Here is a 21,306-nt window from a genome sequence, read left to right as displayed (position 1 = left end):
GGAACTGCGGTCATGTCTTCAAAGATGAACATTTGCTTTCCTGGTACAAAAGGGAACCCTGCTACCCTGTCTTTGCCTCTCTGCGTAAGCAGTAACTCCCCTTCCATCCAGAATCATACTTTTTGAAGTGATTTTAAATGACAATTAGACTCAACACATATATCAACAACACACCTAATCCTACTAAAGGGAATGGCTCTTTATCAGTTGCTACATAACAAACAGGGAAAAGGCAATGGCACCCCACTCCAGTACTCTTGCTTGGAAAATCCCATGGATGGAGGAGCCTGGTAGGCTGCAGTCCATGGGGTCGCTAAGAGTCGGACACAACTGAGTGACTTCACTTTCACTTTTCACTTTCATGCATTGGAGAAGGAAATGGCAACCCACTCCAGTGTTCTTGCCTGGAGAATCCCATGGATGGAGAAGCCTGGTAGGCTGCAATCCATGGGGTTGCACAGAGTCGGACACGACTGAAGTGACTTAGTAGTAGTAGTACATAACAAACCACTCCAAAAATGAAGACTTGCTAAAAATAATCTAATTAAAGCAATTGAATTGTTGAAAACAAGACCAAAAGTCACCTAAGGAAGTACATGTTTTTCCTCTTCTATGCTCTTTAGCAAACCAGAGCATCAAAATCCATCCTTTTACCTTTTTTTGCTATAACCAAACTACTGCAGGAGGTTCTATTAATGTTTTCTTGTCTCCTGAAAGAAAGTGAAAGTGTCAGTCACTCAGTTGTGTCCGACTCTTTGCAACCCCATGGACTGTGGCCCTCCAGGCTCTTCTGTCCGTGGGATTCTCCAGGCAAGAATACTGGAGTGGGTTGTCATTCCGTCCCCCAGGGGATCTTCCTGACCCAGGGATTGAACCCTCATCTCCTTTGTCTCCTGCACTGGCAGGCGGGTTCTTTACCACTAGCCCATCTGGGAAGCCCTCCTTGTGTCCTGCTGCTGCTGCTGCTAAGTCACTTCAGTCGTGTCCGACTCTGTGCGACCCCATAGACGGCAGCCCACCAGGCTCCTCCATCTCTGGGATTCTCCAGGCAAGAATACTGGAGTGGGTTGCCATTTCCTTCTCCAATGCATGAAAGTGAAAAGTGAAAGTGAAGTCGCTCAGTCGTGCCCGACTCTTAGTGACCTCATGGATTGCAGCCTACCAGGTTCCTCCGTCCATGGGATTTTCCAGGCAAGAGTACTGGAGTGGGGTGCCATTGCCTTCTCCGCAACCTAGATAGCATATTGAAAAGCAGAGACATTACTTTGCCAACAAAGGTCTGTTTAGTTAAGGCTATGGTTTTTCCAGTGGTCAGTATGGATGTGAGAGTTGGACTGTGAAGAAAGCTGAGTGCCAAAGAATTGATGCTTTTGAACTGTGGTGTTGGATGTGTCCTAGCAAAGCTCATTAAAAGCAATGTCTGGAGCTTCCCTGGTGGTCCACTGGTTAAGAATCCACCTGCCAATGCACGGGACACGGGTTCGGTCCCTGATCCAGGAAGATTCCAAATGCCGACAGGCAACTAAGCCCATGCATCACAACTACTGAGCCCACGCTCTAGAGCCTGAGATCTGAAACTGCTGAGCCCACGAGCTGTAACCACTGAAGCCCCAACTACTGTTGCCTAGAGCCCGTGGTCTGCAACAGGAAAAGCCACTACAACGAGAAGTCCACGCACCACAACTAGAGAGAAACTCTGCTCGCTGCAATTAAGAGAAAGCCCGCAGGCAGCAATGAAGACTCAGCAACCAAGAACAAATAAATAAATAAAAGTTAACATTTAAAAAGGGTTTTACCTGTTTTTTTTTTTTCAAAGTAACATCTGAAACTTCTCCCCTCTCTTCAATTCTGCCTTAGCTTATGAAAAGCTACAGAGTACAGCAGTTTAGAACCACGCTACATAAAAGCCACCTGCAAATGTGTTTTTAAATCCCTTTTCTTAATCTTCCATGTCTAAGCCTACTCAATCCTTTGTCAGCAAACTTTATTTCTTCTTCTTAAAAACAAAGATGGCCAGGATGGAGGGGACACATGTATACCTATGGCTGATTCACACTGATGTATGACAAAAACCATCACAATACTCTAAGGTAATTAACCTCCAATTAAAACAAATAAATAAACTTAATTTAAAAAATGTAGATAGCACCAACTTCCTGACAGAGCTATTATGAGGCTCAATTAGTACAATGTCGGAGAAGGCAACGGCAACCCACTCTAGTACTCTTGCCTGGAAAATCCCATGGACGGAGGAGCCTGGAAGGCTGCAGTCCATGGGGTCGCTAAGAGTCAGACACGACTGAGCGACTTCACTTTCACTTTTCACTTTCATGCATTGGAGAAGGAAATGGCAACCCACTCCAGTATTCTTGCCTGGAGAATCCCAGGGACAGAGGAGCCTAGTGGGCTGCCGTCTATGGGGTCGCACAGAGTCGGACACGACTGAAGCGACTTAGCAGCAGCAGTACAATGTAGGATCCCCCAAAAGGATTAAGGCTAAGATCATGTCAGGAATAGTTCTAGTTTCTGGAGATAATAGCAGTAAACAAACAAACCCCCAATTTCATGGAGAAATCATTCTAGCAGGGAGAGACAGAGTAACTCAAATTTTTTATATAGTGAAATGGTAGAAATGCTAAGGAGAAAATAAAACAAGTGTCAGGATGTGAGATTTATTCTGAGATGGGATTTATTTATTTATTAAATAATAAATAATTTATTATTCAAACCTTGGGAGGGTTTGAATAGGCCAGGAATTCGACCCACCGTTCTGGGCTTGAGAATAAGCTGTTGGGTAATTTCAAGGAAATCCTTAAAAGAAGCTTCCAAACTTCCCTCCAGAACTGTCTAAGCCAGGCCTGGGAAAGGATGGGCCTCCAAAGATGCTGCCCTGTGAAGTTGAACAGTGGCAGGGAGCTGGAGAAGAAGTGGGGCCTGAGGTGGGGGGCTGAGGTGGGCGGCTGAGGTGCTGAGGTGGGGGGCTGAGAGGACTGAGGTGGGGGGCTGAGGTGCTGAGGTGGGGGGGCTAAGATGAGGGGACTGAGGTGGGGGCTGAGGTGGGGGTGCCCGGCGATACATCACAGGGGCAGCATCTGCTGACCTCCAGACAGATAAGCAGAACCTTCACTGCATGAGTTGGAAAAAGAAAGGAGGCCAAACTCTAAACGTGCTTTTCTGTGGATTGAGGGGCAGGAGTAAGGCAAGACCAACTACATCATTTGCAGGACTTAGTACAAAATGAAAATGTGGTCCTTTTATAAAACTTTAAGAATTTTAAGATGTGACAGCAGAGAGTGAGACAAGCCTGGGGCCCCTCTGAGCGTGGAGGGAAGGGGCAGTGCAGCCTCACAGGCCACTTGCCTACGAAGCTGGCCCTGGAGACAAGTACGCTACTTGTTGGTTTAGGAAAAAAAGATTATGCTAAAGTGAGATTTAGGGACCATGTGTGACTTTAAATTGGCTTCCCCGGTGGTTCAAATGGTAAAGAATCCACCTCCAATGTAGGAGACCTGGGTTTGATCCCTGAGTTGGGAAGATCACCTGGAGAAGGCAATGGCAACCCACTCCAGTAGTCCTGCCTGGAGAATCCCATGGACAGAGGAGCTGGATGGGCTACAGTCCACGGGGCCGCAAAGAGTCAGACGTGACTGAGTGCCTTTCACTTTCAGTTTTTCTGTGACTTTAGATTAGCAGGGCTGTCCTTTCCTGGCTATTAAATTAGCCTAGATGATGGAATGTCAGCTGCCAGTGTGGAGAGATGGTTAGAATGGAGGTAGAATTATTTTCCCTCAAACCCTACTTCTCTTAAAATATTTGTTTATTTACTGTGATTAAAATATGCATAACATTTTAACCATCTAGAGGTGTACAATTCACTGGCTCTAAAAACACTGACAGTGTTATATAACCACCACCTCTCTTTATACCTAAAGCTTTTTCATTATCCCGAGCAAAACATCTATCCCCATTAAACAACAACTCCCTCCACCCCAGCCCCTGGTAACCTCTGTTCTAGTTTCAGTTTATAGGGATTGGCCTCTTCTAGGTGTCGCCATAGAATTCTGAACTGCCACACACACCTTCTCTGTTTCAAACTCAAAAGGCCTATAATATCTGGTGTTCTGATAGCCCTTGGTTCCCCTCACCTGCATGTAGATCAGATCTACAGCTGTTCTGCAGTCCATCAGCCTGGCGTCAAGGGATGGGTCCAGGTACCTGCATGATTCAGGAGTGTTCAGTTAATTTATGACACAGTAGATGGTCATACCTGGGTTGGCATGCTCTCTCAATTGGTGGCCCTCAATGCCTTGAACCAAGGCCCCTTTTCCAGCACAGCCACAGTCTTCTGCCTGCCTAGTCTTCCGGTGACCTCTGACCTCTTCTGTTTCCCATTGTCTTTATGCTGCTGCTGCTGCTGCTAAGTCGCTTCAGTCGTGTCCGACTCTGTGCGACCCCATAGACGGCACCCCACCAGGCTCCCCCGCCCCTGGGATTCTCCAGGCAAGAACACTGGAGTGGGATGCCATTTCCTTCTCCAATGCATGAAAGTGAAAAGTGAAAGTGAAGTCGCTCAGTCGTGTCCGACTCTGTGCGACCCCATGGACTGCAGCCTACCAGGCTCCTCCATCCATGGGATTTTCCAGGCAAGAGTACTGGAGTGGGTTGCCATTGCCTTCTCCAACATCTGCTTATTTAACCAATATTTACTGAGCAACTATTATATTCCAAACCCTGAAACACATCAGTAGGCAGAGCAAAGTCCATGCTCAACTTATATTTTATTTGAGGGGAAAAAGAGAGAGATATGAACTAAATGGGTAGACAAATGAGACCATTTAAATAACTGGTAAATTAAAGCAAGAAAACAAGACCCAGAATAATAAGGTGTTCAAATAATGTTGATAAATACTCAATTCTGCTCAATGTTTCATTATCTCTGTTCTTGGTGAATTATAAAAGTCAGCCATAATATATTTACACTCACTTATTCTTGACAATAAACAGAATGAACAACAACAAAATTAAGGTTGATTTCATCTGAATAAAAATAACTCAACTCTGGAGATACAAGGATTTTGCAGCTGTTACAACAGAAGCCTGTGAAAACACACTGCCTGATTCTTAGGATCTGACTCATTGTAAGCCTATTTAGTGCCCTCTGTGAGTAGACATGCACAAAAAACAAGGCTTTAAGGAAATGGTCCACATTCCATTTACATCAAGCCTCAAGTCTCAACGCCCCCTTCCCACCTGCAATTCCCGGCATAGCCATCTGCCCTGTACCCACATCCATATCACTGTCCTATGCCCAGGCCGCCTCACCTCTTGCCTGAGCTGCTCAGGTGACCTTCTCACCAGACATTCCGCCTCAGTTGTGTCCCTCAGTCCCACACTCCACATGCGAACTGGAGTAGTCTTTCCCAAGGAACCTTTCAGACGCTCATAGTCCCAGGGGTTGGAGCACTTATCCTGTTGACCCCCAAGGCCCTTCATAGGAGATCCCACTTTCATTTCCAGTTCTCTGTCTGACCTCTCTCCCCTGGCCCACACTCTATACATTCCAACCTTGTCTTCTCTTTTCTCCCTCCATTCAAAAGACCACTCCCCTCACCTGCCTTCTTCCTGGACTTATTGGCCTCTCCCACAAGCCTCACCCTCGTGTCTCCTATTCTGGTCCCTACTCCCCAAGGCTGTGTTAGCAACCCATCCCCTGGGCTTCCTCAGCTCCCTGAATTTACCCTGATCTCTGCTCTGATCAAGCTGGTATTACACCAGATATGAAGATCCCTGAGCCCAGGGGCTGGGTCCTATTCAGACCCCTTGCCCCTCTGGACCTTGGCAAAGGGACTTGCAAATAGCAGAGCTTCATGTTTGTCTAGCAGATCCAGGATTGCCAGGATGAAGTGAAGTTACACATACTATGTGAATGCAGTAGCCAGCCAAGACCGGACTGAAACCGTCAGGAGAGGGTACGCCAGGGTTGGTCTATCATCAGTCTGAAGGCAGAGTGAGCAGAATCACGGAGCTCAGCAGAGGAGGGGGAGGAGATGATGGGATTGTCATAGACCAGGAAAAGGATGAAAATACAGATGCTCGAAGATCAACTTCATTCTAGCGGCTGGGGAGAAGCAACTGAAGCGTTCCTATGTATGTTCCATTTAGCTATTTCACCCCTGCACCCCAGGTGCCCTATGTGGCAGAGATAACAACTGTTACACCAGAGATGGAGAGCCCCCAGACTCACCCCAGACTGGAGCTCTGAGAGGCCACGGCAGGCCACCCTCTGGTCTAGAAGGAACTATACCATCTTTAGCAAGAAGCATCAGGGAATTGACAGAAAAATCCCTAAAACTCGACTTGTCCTCACCGATAGCCCTCACCTGCTGGTGCTTCCACAGCAAGTGGTAGCCGACCTAGCCTCCCTGCTCCCACCTAGTGAGGGCTCCCTCAGGACAGAGGGCCAGGACCTGCAGGATCCTGCCCCCAGACTCGCCCCTTCCAGTAACCTTATCCTCAGCTCTAAGAGCTGAAGCAGGCCCTCCTTTCCTCTCGGTCCCCACGAGCAAAGGCAATCTGCCTGGATCTGAAATGCAGGCTGATGATGGGGTAGACATTTTATCTTGTACTTATGATCTAGAGTTTATCTATTTGATGTAGACACAGGCAAAGCCCAATTTCTAATTCAAGTTTAAGATGAGGGACAGAATCCTCATCTCTTAGAGAATTCGTGGACAAAACAGTCTAATCCAGAGGGTTTGTTTTTTAATTACAATTTTCATCATGATTATTATCACTATAACAATAAAAAACATGACCAAAATTTATTGAGCACATAGGATTACTTCATTTAACTCTCACTATAATCCTGAGATAGACTATCATTAATATTCTCATTTTACAGATAAAGAAATTGAGGCTTAGAGAGCTTCAATAACATGGCTAGAGTTATTGAGCTAAACCCTGAGACGCACATATTCAGATCCCAGGAACAACTGTGCTTAGCCACCTGTTACTCACTAAAATCTCAGACAAAACTGCAACCTTTTTGCCTTCTCAGGGCTCTCTGCCACATATTTCAATTATTTCTCAGAATACTTTCGAATAGCAGTACATGAACTTCTAGCCTTGCTGGGAATCCCTTTCCAAAATTTGAAGCCACAGCCTGGAGCTCTAACAAGGCACCACAAGGTCAAGATTATTACTATTCCTTGATTTCAAATGCCTTTCTTTAGAGCTTCTGTGTTCAGATTACAGAATAACTGGGCCAGCAGAGAGTAAACCAAAGAAGCAATCCAATACAGCCACAGTGATATACACTGGGAAATACAGACTAATCCGCCCCCCCGTGCCAATGGAGAGTGTCCTGCTTCTCACTGTTATTTTGTTCACTTGTTCTCCATAGGATCCCTTGTATCTGGGGGAAATAAAGGTGTTTTCTGCAAAAATACAGCAGATTTTTTCCCCCTAGATTTCATCTTCTCAATCTAGGAAAATATGTCAGGCTCTGGTAAATAAGCATGTATAATTGGAATCCATTAGGAAGGTAAGCTGAATACATAGAGTTCAAGTTCACTGCAAATTAGCTGAGTCCTCTCTGCCTTCAGAAAATGCCATAGTTCAACAGATAAATCAGACTTGCTTGTAATCATCAATAAACTCCTTCAATTAAGTAGTCAGTCATATATTCCAAAGCAAACCCTGCAATTACTTGCCATTACCTGCTTCAATCCCCAGTCCCCCTACTCCCAGCCTTATCTTCATGGTTGCCATCCTTATGATACTATCCCTCAGGTTTTTAATCTGAGCCAGTGAAAGTCATCCTCAACAGCCTGTTCTTTAGGACAAATGTTCTGGTTCATTTCCTTGCCCCGCCCTCCTTCACTGCTTTCCTCTTGACCTTCCCCAAGGCCCTGAGCTCTGTCCAGCTGTTAGACTGTAAGCTGGATGTGGTGAGATTCAGACAAGTTCTTATTAGCAAAGCTAAGATATCCCGAAACACTCTGTCATCATTAATGCTTACTCACCACTTCCTGAGTCCAACCTTGCAGTTTTCCACTTCAGAACTTCGAAGGCTAACACATGGGAGTTCAAAGTCGGCCAATTTTTTCACGACTAGAGAAAGAAGAAAGAGTCTTCCTGGTTGAAATACATACATATTTACACACAGTGTTTACATACAGTGCTTTAAAGAGATAAAATAGAGCATTAATATTGGAAGGAATAAAATCACATTAATAATATTCTCTTGCATTTGTATACAATTTTTAACTTTCTAAAATTCATTCAAAAAATGAGTAGCCTTTGATCCTCATAAAAGACTAGTGCCTTGGGCTTTCCTGGTGGCTCAGTGGTTAAGAATCTGCCTGCCAGTGCAGAACACACGGGTTCAAATCCTGGTCCAGGAAGATCCTACATGCTGCAAACAAAGCAACTAAGCCTGTGCGCTACAACTATTGAGCCTGTGCTCAAAAGCCTGGGAACTGCAACTCCTGAGCCCTCCCGCCACAGCTCCTGAAGCCCACATGCCCTGGAGCCTGTGCTCAGCAACAAGAGAAGCCACCGCAATAAGTCCATGCATCACAACTACAGGATAGCCTCCGCTCGCTGCAACTAAAGAAAAGTCCACGCAGCAATGAAGATTCAGTGCAGCTAATACATTTTTTAAAAAAACTTCACAGGTATTTAAAAAAAAAAAAGGGGCCAGTGCTTTGAGTAGGGGACATTTTCATTGTGATGCGGATGAAGAAACTGGGGTCCACAGAGATCCAATGCCTTCACCAGCACACCACAGCTCCTGGTGGCCAAGTTAAGAGGTTTTCCTAACTTCCACCTCCAAATCACCTCCCCAAAGCACCTGAGAACATATATAAACTACTCAGAGGTAACATACCATTTCACAACAACAACAACAACTTGTAATTTCTAAAAACGCACTGCAGAGAAAAGCGAAACACATGGGAAAAGACCCTGATGCTGGGAAAGACTGAAGACGGGAGGAGGGGATGACAGAGGATGAGAAGGCTGGATGGCATCACCGACGCGATGGACGTGAGTTTGAGTAAAGTCTGGGAGTTGTTGATGGACAGGGAAGCCTGGCTTGCTGCAGTCCGTGAGGTCACAAAGAGTCAGACAAGACTGAGCGCCTGAACTGACTGAACTGACTGATATGAAACATAATGTCATCGGTCACTATCTCACTGCAAGTAGAGTTTTTTAAAGGATCTAAGAACTGAATTATACCATCCACACTTTCAAGCAAATATTCCTTAACAAGGAGACATGATGATCTGATGGGATCTGCTGATGCCCAGAGTCCAGCACTCCAGACAAGGGGGCTGTGGCATGGCTGGCGGCCAGCAGCCAGGGCAGAGATGAAGGTGCGCCTAGATAGCAGGACTGGGGTCAAGAGCCCCCAGAGGAAGTGTAGTTACTGGAAAGAACTGACGTCTTGCTCCTGACTTCACTGCGTCTCTGGAGCTGCTCACCCCAGCTCACCCCGAGGTCCAAGGCACAGTGAAAGTGAAAGTGTTAGTCCCTTAGACATGTCCAGCTCTCTGCAACCCCATGGACTGGAGCCCATCAGACTCCTCTGTTCATGGGATTCTCCAGGCAAGAATGCTGGAGTGGGTTGCCATTGCCTTCTCCAGGGGATCTTCCCAACCCAGGAGTCGAACCCAAGTCTCCTGCATTGCAGGCAGATTCTTTACCATCTGAGCCACCAGGGAAGCCCAAAGGCATAACCTCAACCCCCCAAAACAGATGTCCAGTCCAGGAGCCAAGAGTCATAGTAGGGACCACACACTGGGAGTTCCCCTTGAGGGGAGTGTAACCGGCCCCTCAGTGGCAATCCTTCATCTCCTGGCTGAGCACTTGCCCGCACCAGCCTGTACCATCTCAGGCTGCCTGCACCTCTTCTGTCCTTCTTACCAGACAGCCTGCCTTCTTTGCAAAACTGAATAAGAAATAGGCTGAAGTATTCCAGCAGCTCCTGACACAGTCCAATGTTGTGTGACACCACCTTTAACCAAAGACAAGAAAAAGGGAAAAGTTAGGAGCGGCCACCTGTAAATGCCAATTAAAAAGAGCTTTAAGGGGGCAGTAGACACTAAGAGAACTCTTTCCCAAATCTAAAAATGGTTCATACTCATTTTAGAAAATTTAGAAATTAAAAAAAAAAAATACAGTAAAGAAAATAAAACTTGGTCCCCCTGCAATGGACATGAACTGGTCCCAGCTGAGACTGGTTTGTCCCATCTCACATGCAGGCACGTCTTCCCAGATGGTTTTGGTCTTTATTGTCCCCTGGGGGCAGTAGCCATTCACCACGATCATTGGTCCAACTTGCCTGCCCCAGGGCCAGATTACCAGATCCTGGGAAAAGGGATGTTCCCCACCACTTGGCTGGCATATGAAAGTATACAGGATAATGTCCACCTGTGATACCCCAGGCTTCCTTCTCTCTGCTGTCTGCTGTGATGGTCAAGTCTAATTCACGTGGCTTTTGCTCAGTGAAACCTCAGATCCTGGGCACAGGCTGCCTTCATTTCATATTCCTCTTTGACCTTTACCTCCAACAGCTTTCATTTCAACACAGATGATTTCATTTGAGGCCGTAACCTTGTAACATTTCACGTCCATTCACCCTCCCTCAGCAGGAACGTTCCTGTTCCATTGGCCCTTTCCCTCTCCACTTAGCCAGCCCACCCCTCTTTAAGGCAGGGTTCCTGGGTGATTTCTTTGCACACCTAGTCTGAATTCGCTGGACCACCTCTGCAACATGTGAGAGTCCACCTGTACAGCTCTGTTCATGAGCTGACCTTTTAACCAGGGCTCCAGGTTCTCAAGGTGGCAGTTGTATAAATGCTAGACTCAAAGTGGTACTTTTCCTGTCTGAGTCGTGTAAATTACCTTGAGAGACAGTCTAAAGAGGTGGATGGTATGAGTGGGTGTTCTTAATATAGCTCTGAAAATAAAGATGAGCTTGGGAACTTTTCACAGCTTTTACTCAATGTTTATCCCCATTTTCCTTCTTTCTACCTTACTCTTTTCCCTAGGCCCTTGCAAAAATAAGCAAACAAACAAAAAGTCCAAACCAAACCACAGGGCACCTCTGTGTGCGGGGCTGAGTGAGCACCAGTAGTAATAGATTGCAAAGTCATCCTTTCCTAAAGTAAATAAGACCCACATCCGCTCAAATTAGATTCCTCTTTTCTCTGACTCATTCAGTGAAAACAGGAAGCTTACAAGCCAAGGAAGATAGTGGAGTGAGAAGAAAGAACAGAGATGCTTTCTACAATTTATAAAGACATAGATAAACACCTTCTTTCAAGAGGAAAAATCAGCACAAAAAGAGACACGATAGTATTTCCTTCTTAGCAAACGTTAATGATGCTTCAAAACTCAAATACCACTAGTACAACTACATTAGCACAAATGTATACAAAATTAAAAAAGAGATTTTACTTTGTTGCTGGTCCTTAAAAGAACCCAGCAGGATAGCTGGAGAAGTGAAATGAGAGTGGTGACGTGAGAGTGGTAACAAGTACGCTTGAAAAGATACAGACAATACTTTTTAATTACAAAATGCAAATTACATTTTATACCAGCTATTGAACTTCCCTGGAAGAGAATTCACACCAGTGCCTGGCCAAGTATTTGCTTTTGGACTTCTCTGGTGGCTCAGATGGTAAAGAATCTGCCTGCAATGTGGGAGACCTGGGTTCGATCCCTGGGTTGGGAAGATCCCCTAGAGGAGGGCGTGGCAACCCACTCCAGTATTCTTACCTGGAGAATCGCCTGGCAGGCTCCTCTGTCCGTGGGGTCACAAAGAGTCAGACATGACCAAGTGACTAAGCACAACACAGCACAAGCGTTCGATTTACCTTTTAGGGAAACTCCTTTACTTTGTTTTACTTCCAGGGCCAAGGGATGTCCATGCCGTGGGTTTGAATTTCTCACTGGCCAATGTGATGGAAGAAGGGAAGTTCATTCTTCTGAGGTTAAAGTACCTCATTCAACTTATGCTATTAGTTACAAAGGGAAACTGGCCGAAACAGGTGGCATCATGGAACCCTAGGCTTATTCCCTGTGTGTATGCTTAGTCGCTCAGTCGTGTCTGACTCTTGCAACCCCGTGGACTGTAGCGTGCCAGGCTCCTCTGTCCGTGGGATTCTCCGGGCAAGAATACTGGAATGGGTAGCCATTTCCTTCTCCAGGGGATCTTCCCCACCCAGGAACTGAACCCAGGTCTCCGGCATTGCAGACAGACTCTTTACCATCTGAGCTACAAGGGAAGCCCTCCAGACTTACTGCCCTACTCAATATTTATTCAGCACTCCCTCTAATATCAGTACCAATACCAATATTGATGAAGAACAATAACCGCCACTGCTGATGGATCACAAGCTATTCCTATAATTACTTAGACATCAACTCAAAAAATTAAATAACTTACCCAGACTCAAACAGCTAGGATGGGGCAGCTCTGTAATTTGAACCTGGGACTTGACCTAACCCCAGAAGATAGGAGACCCCATATTCCCAGCAGCAGCCGACTTCAGCTACAGTTATGTCTAATTTGGCCAGTGAGCCCAGTGTATGGAAAACATGTCAATAATGGTGCCTTCACCAAGGCTGCTCTCCAGGTCTCTACAGGTCCAACCATTTGCAAATTAGCTTACAACCTGCAGCTGCATCCCTGTCTTAGGTGCCTGGCCCCCGAAGTCTCTGAGTTTGTGTTCCCTACACCAACTGTTACTATCTTCTTCTGTTGTGTCTTTCTCCCACTTTGTTAGTCCTGGGAGGGCAATTTAGGGACCTGTGATTTGTGTTCTGGGGTCTCTCGGTATAAAACCCCTCAAGTATTAAACATCAAGAGCCCTTGATGCATTTTAGAAAGATCATTCTAGAAATCAGTACAGATTAGCCAGACTGGAAGCAGGGAAACTAGTTTGGGGGGCTGCTAGGGGCATGGGGATGGAAAGGAGCAAAGAGGGAGGGTGAATGAATAGCAGAGAGATGGGATGTAGTGGAAGTAGGATTTGGGGGGCTAAGGAGGAGGTTGAGGAGGAACCATAGTAACTTCTCAATGAATGGCTTCAGCAGCTAGGTGGCTGCTGATACCATGCAAACGGGTCACAATCCAGCAGCCAAGAAAAGGCTGTATGTGGTGACTTCAGCTAGGAAGAAAGTTATAAAATTATCATTCTTGAGCAGAGCAAGACCTAGAGAAGGGGTATTTCCTAATCTGAGGGTGCAAACAAAAGGGTGCAGGTGAGCTCAAATCTGCAGGCTGGGAAGGGGAGCCAGGATGCAACAGGAAGCGCCCAGGGTCTCAGGGCGAGGCAGGCTCAAAGGCTGGGAGCCCAGCAGGGAGCATGTCCCCTCATCGGCTCAGAAGCCAGCTGACACCAGGACCCCAGGACCCCAGTACAGGGAATTCCCGTCCTTGGAAAGGTCCTAGAAACTTTCTGACCCCCTCCTGTTCATAGCTTCTTATTCTTCATTGAATGTTTCTCTGGAAGGTTAGAATTGGTGAAAGCATTGCAAAGGCAACTGGAGGATATAAAATGGAAAACCCCACAAGTGTGCCCTCAAGAAGACAAGCCCTAAGGACGGAGAGGCTGATTTCCCATAAATGCCTGATTCACAGAAAACTGATAATATTGGAATTATTTTTAAATGCTAGGGAGCTGGTCCAGGGTTGCCTCACATCAACCTTGGGAAATTTTGCTCATGGTTTCCAGAGACCCAAACAAGATATGACCGAGGTCAGGCTGGTCTCATGAAATAAGTGGAATGGAGCTTTGTTTGTGTGACTGGACTGGTTTTGTCTGCTCAGGGAATTTTCAAATCCGGTCTCTGTTTGTTTTGGTTTCAGCAGTCTAACTGAACTCTCCCCTCTTTACGTTCCCAGCCTGGAAATACAGTCTCTTCCAAGCCCTCAGCGGACACGCCAGCAACCTCTCCAGTTTGTATGTGCCCAATTGCCAATTCCTCTGCTATTTCCCGATTACATGCATCTTCTTGACAATTTTGAGATGCCTGATCTTACCTTCCTATTTAAGTTGACAAGCTAAAACTCTCCACAGGCGAGGGACCTGGGAGCCAACCCAGGAGTCCTCTCCACAGCCCAGTAGAGGGAGGAGAGGCCACAGGGGCCAGGCTAGTTACGGCTGCATCTGGAGAAGGAAGAATGCTTTCTGGGTCCCATCCTCTGGGTCCTTAGAGAACTGACTGGAACACAGGTCTGGCCATGTGGACCCATGATTAGACACACTGGGCATTGGTTTCAGGGGCTTTCCCTGCATCAGAGAAGGGAGCAGTCTTTCTGCGTTGACAACCCCACTGTCATTCTCTGCCAGAACCTGACATCAGCCCCCCTGGATAGACTCATCTGGGCTCCATCCTCCATCCTCCTCCCAACCATGGACATCCCATAATAAAGGACTTTGAGTTTTTGCAGGAGGCACATCCCTGGCTGAGTTCCAGGGAACCAACACCAGCCCATGGGCGGTGGGGAAAACCGAAGAGATCCCAGAGATTGGCTGTAGCTGAGATTCCTCCATCACTCACTCAGATAATTTCCCAATCAGTCTCTTATCTCTACAAACGAGTCATCCAGAATAAAATGACAGGTAGGAAACTTCCAGAAGGTAACTGTATCCTAGTCCCTGCCTTCAAACAGAATGATTCCTAAATTGAGGTCTGGGGCTGGAACTTAGATCGAATTTACCTCCAGGACTCTTTCGGCAGTATCTGATGTTAGAATTTCGATTTTAATGCTCCTTCCATCGGGCAGAAGTATATCCAGAGACGCTTTCTTGGTGGCCATGCTGAATGTGTCCTGTAAGCAGAAGGAAGCATAATAAGCTTCGGCGCCCTTCTGTGGGGGGCAGTCGGCTCCCTCTCCGGACCCTCAGGGCACACAGTGTCCAAAGCACATGAAAGCCGAATGCAGAGACTGAGGGGATCAGTTTAAGGCGGTGAGGTGGGAGTGAAGAGGGGGTGGAGAGGAGTCCAGGCAAAGCAATGACATGCAACTTGAATAATTTCCAGATAAACGAGGCATCCATTCTAGGAAAAAAAGCTTTTGATAAAATTCATCCACGTGACTTTTGGTCATCCCAGATTTTAACTCTCATTTTGAATATTTCCAGGCATCCCTACAAGTTTGTGATAGGTGGTGATTTAAGCTCCTGCTAAACAAAACTCTGAAGTTGCAAATCATGAGGCCCGTGTGGGGAAGCAAGTCTCCATCTGGTTGAATGGCACCAGCTGAGGGCCCACACCCCAGCTCAGCGCAGCTGTGCCTGCACACACGCATTCCAGCCTTCTTCAGGGGACCTGTGTGTGCCAGAGGTGACTGGGAATCCAGGGACCTGTGAACCTCTCGGATAGAGTGTTCTAGAAGGTCAGAGACATGCCAGTGACATGGGAAGCCCATCAGAGCTGAGGGAAGCGTGAGGCTGAAGTTGGTGCTCAGTGAGAGGGACCCCAGGCAGGGCAGGGACAAGGGTCAGTGGCTGACCACGTGGGCCTCCCAGCGCAGCTGCGTCTGGGGGTGGCTGTTCTCAGCACCTCCCAAACCGGTTCCTGTCAGTTCACAGAACTGCTTCCTCTCTGGGAGGCTGATCCTGGTCACAGCCCTTCTCATCCCAGGTTCCACAATGGACTCATGCAGCCATTGTGTGCAATGCATTCACTTCCCTCCTAGGCATTTAGAATGGCACTGGTGATGTGACATCTGTGGGAGAACTGAGAAAAGAGCCACTCAAATCATCTTCTGTGTTCTGAGCCTACCATATAAGCAGGAATATTAGTAGTTAGCAATACAGTGGGAGGGGAAGGTGAGAGGAGGTACCTCTTGAGTGACCAGAAAACTTCCAGCCAGGTCACCTCCTTCCTGGAATCAGTTTGGGGAAAGGAAGATCCAAATGACCGATCAGCAGATTGTTGGGGATCATAGGGCTGGGGCTCAGGTCAGCTGACCACTGAGACCCCTTCCCCTCAACAGGCAGCCCCTTCCCTTCCTTAGTCTTCCTGACCACCCCCTGCAGTTCACAGACATAGCAGATTAGGCACCAGGCTTTGTAGGGAACAGGGGAATCTTGTGACCCTCAAGGACTGTAGCCTGTCAGGCTCCTCTGTCCATGGGATTTCCCAGGCAAGAATACTGGAGCGGGTTGTCATTTCCTTCTCCAGGGGATCTTGCCAACCCAGGGATTGAACCCGTCTCTTATGTCTCCTGCACAGGCAGGTGGGTTCTTCATCAGTGGAGCCGCCAGGGAGGCCCAATCACACTGCCAGGTACCTCAGAAGGTCCATCACCTTAGTGACTGGCTTATTTTTTCCTAATTTTATTATCCAAGGGCAATCCTTGAATAATGGTTAAATTTTAACCACCCCCACCCTGAGCCCACCTACTTACAATGACTAAATGGCTTCGCTTCTGAACCTGAGTACTTTAGAAGAGAAAGGCTGATATTTTCCAAATTCAAAGGGTTGGTCCACAAAACAGTATATGTTTGTGAATGTGTTATATTTATATATACAGTCAACATGCAGAGATAGCATCTTATTTATGAGTAAACATAATATCTGTCTATTTATTACATATAAACCTATTGTTAGATCACAATGTTGATAACTGTGCTCTGTGCTGCTTCACATGTAGTAGTTAATGCAATTCTCATACAATTCCATGAGGAATATACACTTATTAAGCCCCCTTTTTAGAGATACTTAAACCCTTATATTCACTGCAGCACTACCTACAATAGCCAAGACATGGAAGCAACCTACATGTTCATGAACAGATGAATGGATAAAGAGATGGTACACACTTACAATGCAACACTACTCAGCCATAAAAGGAATGAAATAATGCCATTTGCAGCAACATAGAAGAACCAGGAGATTATAAAAAGAGACATAAGTCACACAGAGAAAGACAAATACTACAGGATATCACTTACATGTGGAATCTAATATACAACACAAATGAACATGTCTATGAAACAGAAACAGACTCACAGACATGTGGTTGCCAGGGGAGAGGGCAGCAGAGAGAAGGCAGAAGGAAGGAGTAGGAGTTGGGGACTAGCCGTAAATGGAGAATGGATAAACAGCAATGTCCTACTGTATAGCACAAGGAAGTACACTCAATATTCTGTGGTAAACCACAATGGAGAAGAATATGAAAAAGATATATATATATATATATATATATATATGTATATGTATAACTAAGTCACTTTGCTATCTAGTCTACTTCAGTCATTCAGTCATGTTCCACTCTTTGCAACCCCCTGGACTGCAGCACGCCAGGCTTCCCTGTCCATCACCAGCTCCCGGAGCTTGCTCAAACTCATGTCCATCGAGTCAGTGATGCCATCCAACCATCTCATCCTCTGTCGGCCCCTTCTCTTCCTGCCTTCAATCTTTCCCAGCATCAGGGTCTTTTCCAATGGGTCAGTTCTTCACATCAATATTGGAGTTTCAGCTTCAGCATCAGTCCTTCCAATGAATATTCAGGACTGATTTCCTTTAGGATGGACTGGTTGGATCTCCTGGCAGTCCAAGGGACTCTCAAGAGTTTTCTCCAACACCACAGTTCAAAAGCATCAATTCTTCGGTGCTCAGCTTTCTCTATAGTCCAACTCTCACATCCATACATGACCACTGGAAAAACCATAGCTTTCACTAGATGGACCATTGTTGGCAAAGTAATGTCTCTGCTTTTTAATATGCTGTCTAGGTTGGTCATAGCTTTTCTTCCAAGGAGCAAGCATCTTTTAATTTCATGGCTGCAGTCACCATCTGCAGTGATTTTGGAGCCCAAGAAAATAAAGTCTGTTACTATTTCCATTGTTTCTCCACCTATTTGCATGAAGTGATAGGACCAGATGCCTTGATCTTAGTTTTCTTAATGTTGAGATTTAAGCCAGCTTTTTCACCCTCCTCTCACTTTCATCAAGAGGCTCTGTAGTTCCTCTTTGCTTTCTTCCATAAGGGTGGTGTCATCTGCATATCTGAGGTTATTGATATTTCTCCCGGCAATCTTGATTCCAGCTTGTACTTCATCCAGCCCAGGATTTTGCATGATGTACTCTGCATATAAGTTAAATAAGCAGGGTGACAATATACAGCCTTGACGTACTCCTTTCCCAATTTGGAAACAGTCTGTTGTTCCATGTCTGGTTCTAACTGTTGCTTCTTGACCTGCGTACAGATTTCTCAGGAGGCAGGTCAGGTGGTCTGGTATTTCCATCTCTTTAAGTATTTTTTACAGTTTGTTGTGATCCACACAGTCAAAGTCTTTGGCATTGTCAATAAAGTAGAAGTAGATGTTTTTCTGGAACTCTCTTGCTTTTTCGATGATCCAACAGATGTTGGCAATTTGATCTCTGGTTTCTCTGCCTTTTCTAAATCCAGCTTGAACATCTGGAAGTTCACAGTTCACATACTGTTGAAGCCTGGCTTGGAGAATTTTGAGCATTACTTTACTAGCGTGTGAGATGAGTGCAATTGTGCGGTAGTTTGAGCATTCTTTGGCATTGCCTTTCTTTGGGATTGGAATGAAAACTGACCTTTTCCAGTCCTGTGGCCACTGCTGAGTTTTCCAGATGTGCTGGCATATTGAGTGCAGCACTTTCACAGCATCATCTTTCAGGATTTGAAAGAGCTCCACTGGAATTCCATCACCTCCACTAGCTTCGTTTGTAGTGATGCTTTCTAAGGCCCACTTGACTTCACACTGAAGGATGTCTGGCTCTAGGTCAGTGATCACACCATCGTGGTTATCTGGGTAATGAAGATCTTTTTTGTATAGTTCTTCTGTGTATTCTTGCCACCTCTTCTTAATATCTTCTGCTTCTGTTAGGTCCATACCATTTCTGTCCTTTATTGTGCCCATCTTTGCATGAAATGTTCCCTTTTTTTTGCCTTGAGAACCCCATGAACAGTATGAAAAGGCAAAAGATATGACACTGAAAGATGAACTCCCCAGGTTGGTAGGTGCCCAATATGCTACTGGAGAAGAGTGGAGAAATAACTCATAAAGAATGAAGAGACAGAGCCCAAGCAAAAACAAAGCCCAGTTGTGGGTGTGACTGATGATGGAAGTAAAGTCTGATACTGTAAAAGCAATATTGCATAGGAACCTGGGATGTTAGGTCCATGAATCAAGGTAAATTGGAATTGGTCAAACAGGAGATGGCAAGAGTGAACATTGACATTTTAGGAATCAGTGAACTAAAATGGACTGGAATGGGTGAATTTAATTCAGATGACCATTATATCTACTACTGTAGGCAAGAATCCCTTAGAAGAAATGGAGTACTCCTTATCAGAGAAGGCAATGACACCCCACTCCAGTACTCTTGCCTGGAAAATCCCATGGACGGAGGAGCCTGGGAGGCTGCAGTCCATGGGGTCACTGAGGGTCGGACACGACTGAGCGACTTCACTTTCACTTTTCACTTTCATGCATTGGAGAAGGAAATGGCAACCCACTCCAGTGTTCTTGCCTGGAGAATCCCAGGGACGGTGGAGTCTGGTGGGCTGCCATCTATGGGGTTGCACAGAGTCGGACACGACTGAAGTGACTTAGCAGCAGCAGCAGCAGCAGCAGCCCTCATAGTCAACAAAAGAGTCCAAAATGCAGTACTTGGGTGCAATCTCAAAAACCACGGAATGATCTCTGTATAACAGGCAAGTTTGGCCTTGGAGTACAAAATGAAGCAGGGCAAATGCTAACAGTTTTGCCAAGAGAATGCACTGGTCATAGCAAACACCCTCTTCCAACAACACAAGAGACGACTCTACATGTGGACATCACCAGATGGTCAATACTGAAATCACATTGATTATACTCTTTGCAGCCAAAGATGGAGAAGCTCTATATAGCCAGCAAAAACAAGACCAGGAGCTGATTGTGGCTCAGATCATGAACTCCTTATTGCCAAATTCAGACTTAAATTGAAGAAAGTAGGGAAAAACACTAGACCATTCAGGTACGACCTAAATAAAATCTCTTACGATTATACAGTGAAAGTGACAAATAGATTCAAGGGATTAGGTCTGATAGACAGACTGCCTGAAGAACTATGGGTGGAGGTTCATGACATTGTACAGGAGGCAGTGATCAAGACCATCTCCAAGAAAAAGAAATGCAAAAAGGCCAAATGGTTGTCTGAGGAGGCATTACAAATAGCTGAGAAAAGAAGGGAAGTGAAAGGCAAAGGAGTAAAGGAGAGATATACCCATTTGAATGCAGAGTTCCAAAGAATAGCAAGGAAAGATAAGAAAGCCTTCCTCAGTGATCAATGCAAAGAAATAGAGGAAAACAATGGAAAGGGAAAGACTAGAGATCTCTTCAAGAACATTAGCGATACCAAAGGAACATTTCATGCAAAGATGGGCACTTTGATATGCAACAGAAATTAATACAACGGTGTCAATCAGCTATAATTCGATAAAATAAAAATTTTAAAGCCCCCTTTTTCAGATGTAGTAAAAGTTCACAAAGGTTAAGTAACTCCCCTCTAGGACATACTGCCATTTGGCAGCAGAGGCAGGACTGAGAGCCAGCTCTGCATGATCCAGGGCCTGGGCTCAAATGGGATGGACTTTTCTCCTGGCTGGCCCAGGAAGGTTGCTCCTGCATTGCTCTGGAGTGAATGTTTGTGTCTCTGGTGCCCCATGCCCCCATTTATATGGAGCCCTAACCTCTACTGTGATGCTGTTACAGATGGGGCCTTTAGGAAGTGACTAGGGTTAAGCACAGAGAAGGCAATGGCACCCCACTCCAGTACGCTTGCCTGGAGAATCCCATGGACAGAGGAGCCTGGTAGGCTCAAGTCCATGGGGTCAATACGAGTCGGACATGACTGAAAGACTTCACTTTCACTTTTCAGTTTCATACCTTGGAGAAGGAAATGGCAACCCACTCCAGTGTTCTTGCCTGGAGAATCCCATGGACGGCAGAGCCTGGTGGGCTGCCATCTATGGGGTCGCACAGAGTCGGACATGACTGAAACGACTTAGCAGCAGCAGCAACAGGGTTAAGTGAGGTCCTGTCCTCATGATGGGATTAGTGTCCTTGTAAGAAGAGACACCAGACAGCTTGCTCTCTGCACATGTGCACAAAGAAGAAATTTATTTCTCGCAGTTTTTAGAATTTTGGTTCTTTAAGCTACCAGTTACAGCAGTCCGAGCAGACAAATATAAGCATATCAATTATAGCTCTCCTTTCTAAGTGTCTAAGGGGACTTTCTTGGTGGTCCAGTGGTTAAGAATCTGCCT

At 45.9% G+C, this 21,306-nt stretch overlaps 1 protein-coding gene across 6 annotated transcripts in view; it reads right to left on the bottom strand.

The window, feature by feature from the left end:
* SNX31 (sorting nexin 31) overlaps window positions 1–21,306 on the bottom strand; it is an 83,468-nt gene that overhangs the window by 33,316 nt on the left and 28,846 nt on the right. For all 6 annotated transcript variants that reach the window (XM_025001875.2, XM_010812174.4, XM_015474517.3 and 3 more), the window contains 4 exons: window positions 14,735–14,845; window positions 9,928–10,018; window positions 8,025–8,112; window positions 4,146–4,215 (listed from right to left, as the gene is read on the bottom strand). In XM_025001875.2, coding sequence (XP_024857643.1) covers window positions 4,146–4,215; window positions 8,025–8,112; window positions 9,928–10,018; window positions 14,735–14,845 — 360 coding nt within the window. The remainder of the gene's footprint in view (window positions 1–4,145; window positions 4,216–8,024; window positions 8,113–9,927; window positions 10,019–14,734; window positions 14,846–21,306) is intronic.

The sequence above is a fragment of the Bos taurus genome, chromosome 14 (assembly GCF_002263795.3).
Source record: "Bos taurus isolate L1 Dominette 01449 registration number 42190680 breed Hereford chromosome 14, ARS-UCD2.0, whole genome shotgun sequence".
NCBI classification, from domain to species: Eukaryota; Metazoa; Chordata; class Mammalia; order Artiodactyla; family Bovidae; genus Bos; species Bos taurus.
Note: the sequence above shows the minus strand (reverse complement) of the source record. Positions and strands in the feature narration are given on the sequence as shown.